Source organism: Bombina bombina, chromosome 2, assembly GCF_027579735.1.
Source record: "Bombina bombina isolate aBomBom1 chromosome 2, aBomBom1.pri, whole genome shotgun sequence".
Lineage (NCBI taxonomy): Eukaryota > Metazoa > Chordata > Amphibia > Anura > Bombinatoridae > Bombina > Bombina bombina.
Window position 1 is genome coordinate 713,214,464 of NC_069500.1, and position 14,129 is coordinate 713,228,592.

General features: G+C 37.0%; 1 protein-coding gene across 1 annotated transcript in view; it reads right to left on the minus strand.

The window, feature by feature from the left end:
- FRMPD1 (FERM and PDZ domain containing 1) overlaps positions 1-14,129 on the minus strand; it is a 378,412-nt gene that overhangs the window by 110,419 nt on the left and 253,864 nt on the right. The window contains exon 10 of the mRNA XM_053702711.1: positions 4,694-4,820. Coding sequence (XP_053558686.1) covers positions 4,694-4,820 — 127 coding nt within the window. The remainder of the gene's footprint in view (positions 1-4,693; positions 4,821-14,129) is intronic.

Genomic DNA, 14,129 nt, shown 5'->3' on the forward strand with positions numbered 1-14,129 from the left:
AATTCGATATCTGTAGGCCTTTTATATCTTGATGGGCTCTGACATGTAATAGCTAGAGCTTCCACTAGGCATGCAAACAATAGTGGCGACAGGGGACATCCCTGCCTGGTGCCATTTGATATACCAAAAGGCTAAGATCGGGTGCCATTTACTCTAACCTTAGCTCTTGGGGAGCCATATAAGGCAAATATTTTAGATATAAAAGTGCTATTTAATCCGAACCGGAGCAATATCGATTTAAGAAATTGCCAACAGACGCTGTCAAACACCTTCTCCACGTCTCTGTTGACACTATAACCAATGGGATTTGTCTGGAGGAGGCATATTCTATCATTTGCAATGCCCTTACCGTATTATCCCTCACTTCCCTGGAGGGGATGAAACCTACTTGGTCATTTTTTATAATGTCAGGGAGAACCTGGTTAAATCTATTGGCTATTATTTTTGCATAGCTTTTGACATCTGTATTTAACAATAAAAAAGGGGCCTATAATTTTTAACTCTATCTGGGCTTTTTCCTGGCTTGGGTATAATGGAAATGTGTGCCTCCAAAGCTTGTGTTGTGAATGGGTTTTCTTCTGAAAGGGAATTATAGAGGGTTAGAAGGTGTGGTATTAAGTGCGTCTTAAATTTTTTTATAGCAGTAATTTGTAAATCCATCTGGGCCTGGCGCCTTGCCTGATGGTAAATCTTCTATTACCCGTTTGTATTTCTTCTTTACTAAAGGGATTATTAAGGGAGGTGATTTCATCTTTATTTATACTGGGAAACTTTAATTTATCTAGGAACTTGTCTATTCTCTCTTGATTAATTTGACCAGAATTAGTTCTATTTATTTTATCTGAAGATGCTAAATTATATAATGAGTCATAATATGCCCTAAAGGATTCTGCTATTTGCGCTGTTGTGGTATATTTGTGGATGTGCTTAATTTTGATCTCTAATATAAAGGATTTATGGGTTCTGCGTTTTAATTTGCGTGCGAAGAGCCTGCTGCATTTATTATCACCTTCATAATATATTTGCTGTAGTTTGAGAGCATTTCTTTTATTTTCATAGGCTAAGAAAGAGTTGGTTTGTGCTCTATATGATTCAAGTTCTTCCTGTAATGTCATGTCAGATGGGTTAGCTTGTTGGGTTAGCTCAAGTTGTTCTATTTTATCTAATATTTCTTTTAGTTTTGCTTTATTTAATTTAATCTAGTGGGCTTTGATACTCATTAGTTCACCTCTGAACACACCTTTATGGGCTTCCCACAGTATTCTATGGTCCAGTACTGTACCAGTATTTATATTGAAGTATTCTATCATCAAATTTTCAATTTTTAAAGAATAGAGTGGATCATCTAGTATTTCTTCATCTAATTTCCATTGGTATGCAATTAGTGGGGCTGTTTGGCCAGTCGAGGGTACAACTGATCATAGAATGATCTGACCAGACTCTGGGCTGTATGGTTATATTTTTGACTGTGGTAAGGCAGGTGACATCCATAATGACATAATAATACGAGAATAACTACTATAAATAAAATCCTGAATCCATTTTTCTTTACTTTATGAGATGCATAATGGGATTCTCCAAATTTAAACTGAAAAGTTTTAGGCTCTCTTCCTTGCAGGAAGTGAGTCTCCTGTAAGAACACAATGTCTCCCTTTTTGTGTCTAAAATCCCTTACAGTGACATTACGTTTATTTGGGCTGTTCAAGCCTTTAGCATTAATGGTAAGAAAGACCAATCCTGGTTTTTGGATACTATCCATCATGATATGAGTGGTTTTCTAGTTCAATGAGGGGAATCTGCGAATAGGGTCGGGTAGTGTCAGGTTGTAGTGTAACTGTGGGACTACTTTCTGTTGCGGCGTAAGGTATTGAGTGTCTGGGTGCAATCTTGTGTATGGTTTTAGTAACATATTAAACAAAAAAAACAAAGTAAACATAAAAAATAAAAAATAACTTGAGAAACACAGTAAATGTAACAATCTTTAAAAGAGATATCTCTTTTCAGTTTTGGGGAGTGTTGAGCAGCTGAGCCTCCCATTATTAAATTCCAAGGAACTCGTATAACATATATAGAGAGAAAATAAACAATAACTATGAGATTAAGGATACCTTAATACAGTGAATAGACTGGTCACTGGGTATCAGATGACCTATTACATTGTAAATATGTCAGCATATAGAACAAACTTTGAAAAAAAAAAGAATAATAAGTATTATACAATACTAAACTCTCTTTACAGAGACTATAAGCCATAATTTTGGACTTCTCAAGACTTTCCATCAGAATAAATACAGATTATATACTGTACCAAACCTTTCCTTCTTGTCACAGTCCTGTGTACAGTATCTGTTCGCTAGGACTTGTTTGTGGAGAAATAGGTATTCTGTCTTTGCGCCTTTAGGCATTACCTTTTGCCATCGAAGGGGTTGTTCCTTGGTTTTCAAGTGTTCAGTGGATGGGTTGAATAATGTTGCTGGAGTAGGTTCCAATTGTACTCTTTCCAGAGTTAGATTTAAACTTTTAAAAAAAAGAGTCCAAATCTTGATGTCCTTTGAAAACATGAGTAATGCCATCTTTAGTGACTATTAGGCTGAAAGGGAAGCCCCATCTATATTTGATATTTTTTTCCTGTAGTGCTTTAGTGAGGAATCTGACTTCTCGTCGCTTTTGTATCGTGATGGGGCACAATTCCAAGGTGTGGTCTAAGTATTGTATTTGCGGAGTTTGGCGAGCTTTGAGCCATATTTCTTCTTTGTCTTTATGTTTAAAAAAAGTGAATTATGACATGCCATGGTGGTGTGTTAGGGAGAGCGGCTCTCAAAGCTCTATGTGCTCTATCCATTTCTATAGGTTTTGCCTGAGGGTCAGCTTTAATTAATTAATTAGAATAGACCTTGCAAATAATCTTGTAAATCTGACATTTAAACAGCTTCAGGAATTCCCCTTACTCTAAGGTTGTTTCTGCGGCTGCTATTTTCAAGGTCCTCTAGTTTATCTTGTAAAGTGTCTATTTTGGAATCTTGGATAGAAGTCTGTGTGCTGATATTACTTAGAATTTCATTCATTGTATCTTGGGTGTCTTCTACCTCCTCTACTCTCTGTCCGATTTCATTTATTTCTCTGCGTATAGATGCTAGTTCAGATTTTATGAGAATTTTTAGAGAGTCAAAGTCGGTTTTATTGGGTACATTTGTAATGTCAAATTTCAACTGTTTAGCATAACCTGCCGTTATAGCTATATTGGCGGAGCTGGTGTGGAAAGAGCCATCTTTTTGTCGATGGCAGTCTGTAGGATCACCTGCTACATTTTCTTGGGGTTGAAAGAATGTACTGACCGAGATAGGAACATTAGCCTTCAGGGCTTTATCTGCTTTAGAATATTTTTTTTTCATAGCCATAATATCAGGTTTTTGATCTCTCTAGAGAAATATTTTGTATTTGCTGCTTCTTTTCAGACAGTGTAGAGTTATGCAAGGTGTAAACTTTTATGGTGCATTAACAGAATCCCACCTTTGACTGAGTAGGTAAATATTGCAGTGTTAATATATGAGGTGGAAGTCTCTGCAATTTATTCACATAAGTATACTAGCAAGCTGTGGTTGAATCTGCTATTAAGAGCCTAATATAGCTGCTACATATGAAATGTGTGTATATAATTTATATGCTTTATGGGTACATTTCTTGCAGGGTATATATATTTGTGTAGCTTACATGATATCCTGTGGAATCTTGCACTGAGTTGGTAGGCGAGTTGCCATCTCTGAGGAGGAAGATGTTTTCAGCTCACTGGTCGCGCCACGCTGCTTCAAAAATGGTGGCCACACACGCTGTGAAGGAGCTTGCCTGCAAAAGTCCAGCACCTGTATATTTTCTGATCGATTGGGACCAAATTGCTGTTCAAGGCAATCAGGGTGTCGTAACCTTCACATAATGCGGTAGTTCGCGTGTTGCGTCGTTATTGAGGCGATCTCAGGCTTGGATTGTGGGCCTTTCCTTAAGTGCTCTATTATGAGCGATGTGATCGCCGTTCGCATACCAGGCTATCTTCTGGACTGTCAGTGTCCTTAACTCTGCTCAGCAGTAGGGTTCCTGGTATAATAGTGGGTTTTATCCTGCTCGGGAGATTGCGCTATTTATATATACCTCACTACCTGAGATCCACGCTATTACACCCCTAGAAGTGCAATAGACAGCCAATGTACAGGGTGCCTCAGCTGCCGTTACGGGGTTAAAGGGCATTAGGAATTACTGGTGTAAATAAGACATCAACATGTACATTTAAGAGCCTGCTCTATGTTAAGGGGATAATCGTTAATTCATTTATTTTCTTTGTATGGAAAGAGTTAATTTAAACCCATTGGCACATTATAAGTGCATCCTAAATTAAATAAGAAATCCAGATTTTACCCAAAAAAATATTTATAATGAAGCTGAAGTGTAGTAAGGGGATTCTTAAATGGTTGTGTCTTTAATTACTAATAATTTTACAAAAACCTATTAAATGCTTAATTGAAATCTAAGCTATCCAGCTGTAAAGCCATACAATTTATAAATTATATAATTTGAGGAAAAGTACTATTTGAATCCATTGTCTGCTTGTCTCTCAAAAGTAACGTTATGTATGTGAAATAGCTGTATGATTATACTTGATGCAATGACTGTTTTTATTACTCTAAAATCTAGTCTCTCTTACCTTTTGTCTGGGCTCCAGATTACATTGGTTTCTCTTAATGTGAAAACTAATTGCCTTTTTTATATCTTTCCCTCTCATGTTGCGGAGTAAGGTTGGAGATAAGAAGCTGTCGATTCCCCATTCCTTTCTATTAAAAAACAAACAAAAGAAAAACCCAGGTAAATATTAATTTAAAGGGACATGATATCCACATGTGAAAGCACTTGAAAGTGATGCAGCATATATGTAAAAAGCTGACTAGAAAATATCAACTGAACATCTCTATGCAAAAAAAGGAAAATATTTTACCTTAAAATTTCCTCATTAGCCACATCCCACTGTAAAGAGACTTTAACCAACCAATCAGGGTGCTAGTCCCAGGACTTGCAAGGGATCGAGCATCTGGCATTAGCAGGCTCAGTCATGTTATTTCCCTCCCCAGTTTAAGGAATTTTGCAATGAAATTCAGTGAAATCTCATGAGATCAGAGTAAAGCAAAGTTTGACAGCAATGATTAACTGGTTGACCTTTTTCCAACATGCTGATGACAGTAGCTAAAGAATAATTGTTCACTGACCACTTACTATTCTAAGCTGAAGAAAGTTTGCATATGGGTATTATGTACCTCATCTGTTTCAAATTCACTACATATTTTCACAAAACGCATTGTGTTCCTATGCACTTTTTTCAATATTAGCATTCATGCACATATTCTGTTCACATGTTAATAAACACAAGGTTTAATAGATTTTTTTTTAAATATATCTCTAATAACACTCTTAAACTATGAAACTTTTATGTAACTTAAAGGGACATGAAACTCAATTTTTTATTTTATGATTCAAATAGAGCATGCAATTTTAATTAATTTTCCAATTTACTTCTATTATCTAATTTGTTTTATTCTCTTTGTATCCATTGTTGAAAAGTATACCTAGATAGACTTCAATGCAGCTAATTGGTGGCTGTACATATAAGCATCTTGTCATTGGCTTTCAGCTTACTCCCAGTAGTGCATTGCTGCTCCTTCAACAAAGAAAGAACACCAAGAGAATATAGCAAATTAGAAAATAGAAGTAAATTGGAAAGTTGTTTAAAATTGTATGATCTATCTGAATGATGAAAGAAAATTCATAGGTTTCGTGTCCCTTTAAATCTGATCACCAGAATGTTATTTTATGACTACTGTAAAGCATTTAAATGTTCACAAATCTATAATTATAAAATACAGTTAGACAATCAACTTCTACAAGATTGAATCAGTTAGCCATGATGTTTTTCTTTCATCTAGGACAGATATATTTTGTCTTCATCAATGCCTTTGAAAACCCCTGTGAAAAGTTCTTTGAAAACCTGTCTCTTTTTTTGTGGGTTTAACCAGCTTTTACTGTTAAAGTAAATATGTACTGCCATGGGTGGCGGGCTGGGATCGGAACGGGTGGGAGTTGATCGAGGCGGGTGGGGCGGTGATTATGGGTGGTGGAAGGGATGAGGTGGGGTTCCCTACACTAATGAAAAAACGTGAGACTGGGGAGTAGGAGAGATTGGAACCCTGCCCTATGGTACATAATCAGCTGGAGGGGGACTCTACCCTACAGAAAAAAATGGATCTTGGAAGGGGAAGGTAAGGCGGGTGGCTACACTACATAAAAAAAAATAAAAAAATAAGAGTTATTTATTACTGGCCGACTAGCTATCAGTAACAAATATGGTGGTGGGCAGTGGGAGAGCTGTTGGGGGCGGTCAGGGAGGGTGAGGAGGGACCCCTACATTATAGAATAAAATTAATATATTTTTAAAAAAGCCCTAAACTGCATACTGGCAGGCTATCTGTCAGTACCTAAGATGGTGGTGACCAGTTGGGACAAAGGGAAGAGAGGTGTTTTGGAGGGATGAGATAGGGATCAGGGAGTGGGAGGTATCAGTTGGGAGGGTACTCTCTACACTACAGCAAAAATGAACCTCACAAGCTACCTGAAGTGTTTTGTACAGCCTTCTAATTGCCAAAGTCATACATATCTGCTATGTCTGAAAAAAGGGGATCATAGAGAAGATTTGTCTTATGACTGCAGTATTTGTGTGTAAATAATTTCAATGAGAAACCCAAAGTTTGTGAAAAAGTTAACAATTGTTTTTTATATGATAGTATTTGTCAGTCAACTAGATCCATCAAATATACCAAATCTGCAGGGGGCGCATTGCACAAGTTGTGCAATGGTGGCATTTATCGATGTCTGGCGGACATGATCCCCAGGCACATGATAAATCAGTCCCCTTGGAAAGTCTACTTTAAAAATAAATATAGTTATTGTAGGTAAATCAAAAAAACAAACAAAGGCTCTATTTCTGTTTAAATGGATTGATAGAAAATATGCTAGATTCTCTGGTACTTTGGACAAGTTTTTCTCTAAAATTCCTGGTAGTGAAGTAGTTAAGTAAGCTTATTCATAACTATTTCAAATTTATAATTTTGGTATTATTTGATAGTTACATGCTTCCTTAAAATGAGAATATTTTTCTTTTATATCAAAAGAATAGCACTGCTATTACAAGTTCTCAAACATATGCCTTTTGCGTATGATATGGTTGCGTTGAGCTCCATACCGCACACAATCAGAGCGCTGCTGAGACGTGCTCATGCACGATTTCTACCATAGACATCAATGGGGAGAGCCGACAAAAAAAAAAAACTAACACCTGCGATCGCGGAAACAAAAGTTCTGTAACGCAGCCCCTATTGATGTCTATGGGGAAATTAAAATACTGTTTAAACTTAACACCCTAACATAAACCCTACTTCTAAACACCCCTAATCTGCTGCCCCCAACATCGCTGACGCCTGCCTACAGTTATTAACCCCTAATCTGCTGCTCCCAAAATCGCTGCTATCTAAATAAAATTATTAACCCCTAATCTGCCGCTCTCGATATCGCCACTATACTACATTTATTAACCCCTAAACCGCCAGCCCCCCACATCGCAACAAGCTAAATTAAACAATATTAACCCCTAAACCTAACCCTAACGTAACCCTAACATAACCCTAACACCCCCTAACTTTAACATAATACTGTACAAATATAGCTAAATTCAATGTACACTTATTAACTAAATAAACCTATTAACCCCTAAACTGCCAGCCCCCACATCGCAACAAGCTAAATTAAACTATATTAACCCCTAAACCTAACCCTACAGTAACCCTAACATAACCCTAACCCTAACACCCCCTAACTTTAACATAATTAAATTAGATCTAAATTAAATTTACAATTATTAACTAAATAATTCCTATTTAAAATTAAATACATACTTACCTGTGAAATAAAACCTAAGCTAGCTACAATATAACTAATAGTTACATTGTAGCTAGCTTAGGTTTTATTTTTATTTCACAGGTAGGTTTGTATTTATTTTAACTAGGTAAACTAGTTAGTAAATAGTTATTAACTATTTACTAACTACCTAGTTAAAATAAATACAAACTTACCTGTGAAATAAAAATAAAACCCGAAATTATCAACAAAAAAAAGATTAATCCTATTCTAATACCCTTAAAAAAACACCCCAAAATAAAAAACCCTACCAAGGGTCCTTAAAAGGGCCTTATGTAGGGCATTGCCCTGAGATAACCAGCTCTTTTACTTTAAAAATAATACAAACACCCCTAACGCTATACAAACCCCCACCCCCAAACTACCAAGGGCCCTTAAAAGGGCCTTTTGTAGGGTATTGCCCTGAGATAAACAGCTCTTTTACTTTTTTTTAAAAAACACCCCCTAAAAATATACATTACACAAAATAACAAATGATCAAAAATAAAAAAGAATTACACCTAATCTAATAGCCCTATCAAAATAAAAAAGCCCACCCAAAATAAAAAAAACCCCTAGCCTACAATAAACAAACAATGGCCTTTAAAAGGGCCTTTTGTGGGGCATTGCCCCAAAGATATCAGCTCTTTTACCCCAACAGTAAAAGCCAACACCCCCACAACCAACCCCCCCAAATAAAAACCTTAACTCTAAAATAACCTATGCTAACCATTGCCCTGAAAAGGGCATTTGTATGGGCATTGCCCTTAAAAGGGTATTTAGCTCTTTTACTGCCCAGACCCTAAACTAAAAAAAAAACCACCCAAAAAAACACTTAACCCAAGACGATCCACTTACAGTTGTTGAAGTCCTGCTTGAAGAATCCATCCAGCTGGCGAAGTCCTCATCCATGCAGCAAGAAGTCTTCATCCAGACGGCCTCTTTGATCTTCATCCAGACAGCGTGGAACGGGTCCATCCTGAAACTATCCGCTGAGGAGCTTCTCTTCTTATGGTCGCCACCGTAAACTGAATCTTCAATGCAAGGGACGCGATTCAAGATGGCATCCCTCGCATTCCTATTGGCTGAAAGATTTGAATCAGCCAATAGAAATTAGGGCTGCTAAAATCCTATTGGCTATTCAAATCAGCCAATAGTATTTAAGCAGCTCTCATTCTATTGGCTAATTCGAATTAGATGATTCTTCAGAGAGAGGGGTTCTCAGATCAAGTCCTGTTTCCTCTCAGAGTACAAGTTGTCCTTTGCCTCTCACTGTTACGTCAATATACTCCTTTTCTGGTTCCTCTGCTGTTATGTTTCAGCACTGGTCTTGGCTTCCTACTGGTTTCCTCCAGTGGCAGAGTGTCTTGGGGTAAGTACTACATTTGTATTTATTTGGCACTCTATAAAAGAAAAGTGCATTCAGCAGTTTTGTTCACTGCCAAATGCGGAAATAGGAGGCTATTTTTGTTATTCGTCTCTTTTCGGAGCTGAATATCTTCTTGTGCAAGTGAAACACACTAAGATCAGGTTTTGCAAAGATCTTAATGTGTTTCACTTGCACAAGGGGATTTTCGGTTCCAAAATGGGCCGAATACAAAAAATAGCCTCCTACATCCGCATTCGGCAATGAACAATTCTGCCAAATTTACATTTCTACTCTATAAGCTATTTAAGTTTTCACTATATATATTGTTATATATGTACATAGCCTTGGAACAGTTATATATATATATATATATATACACATATATATATATATACTGTATATATTGTTATTTGATATTTCCCCTTTAAAACTTTTAATGTTTACATTTTTTGTAGCTTCAGCATATTCACGTGTGTGTTTTGATGCAAGTTAGTTTTCATGCGCTTACTTTTTTGGTGCACATTGATGCATGCCGGCCTTTGGGTCTGCGTGATTTGGTGTGATAGTGTGCATACGTTTTGGAACCCTTTTCTATTATATATTACGTAAGTTTGACATGCCCCTCACATTACAAGTGTGCTGTGTGGATGCAAGATGCTATTAGTAATTTTTTAACTTTTTAAGAGTTTCTTTCATAGGACTAAGTGTCTCCCTTTCTACAAGACCTCTTTTAATGGGTATATTATCATTTAACTTTATGTTTTTTCTGAATTTAACTTTATTATTAGTTTTTCTGCACTCATGGAGCCTTGTTATTCTGTCCCTTAATCTGTATTTCAAGCTGGGTCATTTGAACATTTTAATACCAGTTTTTATGTTTACATTGTTATATGCTAAGGTATTTCTTTCAGCAATCATATGGAATAAATGTATTAATGTTTTAATGAATTCTGAAAACTACTACTACTGTTCTTGCTGCAAAGGGTATTATTGCTCCTTCTGTTTGTTCCTTACAGGTGGAATATACTTCTTTTTCTCCTTGAATTAAGAATTTCATTCTAACAACCGTACTGAAATGTTGGTGGCCATGCCTCTTTCAACTAAGTGTAAATGGTCAGTTCAGAATTTACCTTCTACTAGTTTTTAGCCTGCTAAAGTTAAGGAGGCCTATTTATCAAGCCGTCCACCACAAACACGCTGAAATTCCGCAGCGTAATTGTAGAGAGCCTGATTCCCCTTAATTATCAAAGCCTACAGACCGGCAAAAGTTGAAATCTGTGACGTAACATACGATCCGCCGGTCTCAGTCCAACACAGATCGATGCTTACGTCATTACAGATGTTCTGAATGCAAATTCGGCACTATCTGACTACTTTTGCTAGTTATCAAATACCTACCAGGTACGCTCGCCACTATTCTGGCCCAGCGTACCTGGTTTTCAATCGGCCGCCCTGGAAGCAGCGGATGCCATAGGAATCAATGGGAGTCTGAAAGCAGTGAAAGCTCATGCTCGTTGCTGCCGATACCCCATTGATTCATATGGGAGAATAAAAGTTATGTTTACACCTAACACCCTAACATGTACCCTGAGTCTAAACACCCCTAATCTGCCGCCCCCTACACAGCCGCCACCTACATTATACTTATTAACCCCTAATCTGCCGCCCCTTCACTGTCGCCACCTACATTATACTTATTAACCCCTAATCTGCTACCCCGCCACCGCCACCACCTACATAAAAGTAATAACCCCAATACTGACGCTCCCGGAGCCCACCGCAAATAAATAAAGTTATTAACCCCTAAACCCCTGGCCTCCCACATCAGTACCACTTACTAAACCTATTAACCCCTAAACCGACAGCCCCCCACATTGCCATAAACTAAATTAACCTATTAACCCCTAAACCTAACAACCCCTTAACTTTACATTAAATATTAACTCATCCCTATCTTATAATAAATTAAAACTTACCTTTAGATTTAAATTAAACTATATTAAACTAATAATTAATCTACCCTAACTATTATACTAAAATTACATTAAACTATATTAAACTAATAATTAATCTACCCTAACTATTATACAGAAATTACATTAAACTATATTAAACTAATAATTAATCTACCCTAACTGTTACACTAAAATTACATTAAACTACAAATTAAATTAAATATATTATATATTTAAAAACCTAACCCTACTCAAATAATTTTAATCTACTAGTAAAAGTTACAAAGTTACAAAAAACTAACAACTAAGTTACAAAAAAATAACAAACACTAAGTTACAAAAAAAAAATAAACACTAAGTTACAAAAAATAAAAAATAAATTATCAAATATTTAAACTAATTACACCTAATCTAAGAGCCCTATGAAAATAAAAAATCCCCCCCCAAAAAAAAACAAAAACCCTAGCCTACAATAAACTACAAATAGCCCTTAAAAGGGCCTTTTGCGGGGCATTGCCTCAAAGAAATCAGCTCTTTTACCTGTAAATAAAAAATACAAATACCAGCCCGAACAGAAAAAAACCCCACGCCACAACCAACCCCCCAAATGAAAACCTAATCTAAAAAACCTAAGCTCCCCATTGCCCTGAAAAGGGCATTTGTATGGGCATTGCCCTTAAAAGGGCATGCAGCTCTATTTCAAAAGCCCAAACCCTAATCTAAAATTAAAACCCACCCAATAAAGCCTTAAAAAAGCCTAACACTAACCCCCGAAGATCCACTTACAGTTTCTGAAGATCCGACATCCATCCTCAACGAATCGGCTGAAGTCCTCATTGAAGCCGGCAGAAGTCTTCATCCAAGTGGGCAGACTTCTTCATCCAACCGGACAGAAGTCTTCATTCAGACGGCATCTTCTATCTTCATTTATCCGGCGCGGAGCGGCTCCATCTTCAAGGCATCCGGCGCGGAGCATCCTCTTCCATCGACGTCTTCTTCTACAATGAATGTTCCTTTAAATGACGTCATCCAAGATGGTGTCTCTTAGATTCTGATTGGCAATCAGCCAATAGGATTGAGCTTTCATCCTATTGGCTGATCCAATCAGCCAATAGGATTGAGCTTGCATTCTATTGGCTGATTGGAAGTTAAGGGGTTGTTATGTTTAGGGGTTAATAGTTTAATTTAGTTTATGGCAATGTGGGGGGCTGGCGGTTTAGGGGTTAATAGGTTTAGTAAGTGGTACTGATGTGGGAGGCCAGGGGTTTAGGGGTTAATAACTTTATTTAGTTGCGGTGGGCTCTGGAAGCGGCAGGATAGGGGTTAATACTTTTATATAGGTGGCAGCGGTGGCGGGGCAGCAGATTAGGGGTTAATAACATAATGTAGGTGGCGGTGGGCTCCGAGAGTGGCGGGATAGGCGTTAATTACTTTATTAGAGTTGCAATGGGCTCCGGGAGTGGAGGGATAGGGGTTAATAACTTTATTTAGTTGCGGCGGAGTCCAGGAGCGGCGGTATAGGGGTTAAACATTTTAGTATAGTGGCAGTGTTTCGTGACAAGATATAAATAAAGCTGTGAATAGCAGCGAGATCGATGACTGTTAGTTAACAACAGTCCGCTGCTCATCGCCCCGTACTTGGTGCATGGCTTTTTGACAGCTTTTTTGTTAAATATAGAGAGCGTATTCAGGTCAGCGGCCGCGATGTTAGGCGATGTTAGACAAGCTTATTGGTGTCGTTGAATGCAAGTAAGTTGAAGGCTTGATAAGTAGGCCTCAATGTTTCTAGTTATGAGGCAGCTGTGTCCTCAGAGGGGATGATTTTCTCTGTTGATCAGAATCTTCTTCTGATCTTTTTACTGATACTTCCTTTTATTCTTTTTATGTTGAGCATATGCATTCTTTTTTTAAGGGATTTTTGCTTACTTGCTTACTTTAGAGGTTAATTATCCTAAAGTAGATGGGGTTATACCAGTTAAGTGTGTAGATATTGTTTTTTAAACATTTTGTTGTTATTCTTTTCTGAGAATATAGCCAGAAATTGGACTAAGCCAGATATACATTGTAATCCTTCTGCAAGGTTTAAGAATTTGATTCCTTTTCTTGCATGTATTATTGAGCTTTGGGAAGCTATACTACAAAAAAATGCTTCTATTTGAAATTTAAATGCACCCACGCACATTTTGATTGACCGCCTACTCCAGAATTTGTATTGTTTGAAAAGATAGAGAATCCCTTTATTACCCATTCCCCAGTTCTGCATAACCAACACTGTTATATTAATATACTTTTTACCTCTGTGATTAACTTGTATCTAAGCTTCTGTAGACTGTCCCCTTATTTCAGTTCTTTTGACAGACTTACATTTTAGCCAATTAGTGCTGACGCATAGGTAAATCCACAGAAGTGAGCACAATGTTATCTATATGGCACACATGACATAGCACTGTCTATCTTTGAGAAATTGGCCAAATGCACTACAAGAGACAGCCTTCAAGGGATTAGAAATTAGCATATGAACCTATTTAGGATTAGCTTTCAACAAAGAATACCAAGTGAACAAAGCAAATTTGATGATAAAAGTAAATTGGAAAGTTGTTTAAGATTATATACCCTATCTGAATCATGAAAGTTTAATTTGAATAGACTCTTTACGTTTGAACAAAGTTTCTCTTTAAATTTAAATTGTCAAAGTTGTATAACTTTGAAACAAAAATGTTACTGTGCTGAAATTTTGACAGCTTTGTAGCTATTACTAGTGACTAGACGAAAGAAAACTGATGTGCTTAAGCGCAAACATAATTTGCACTTGTCGGGTT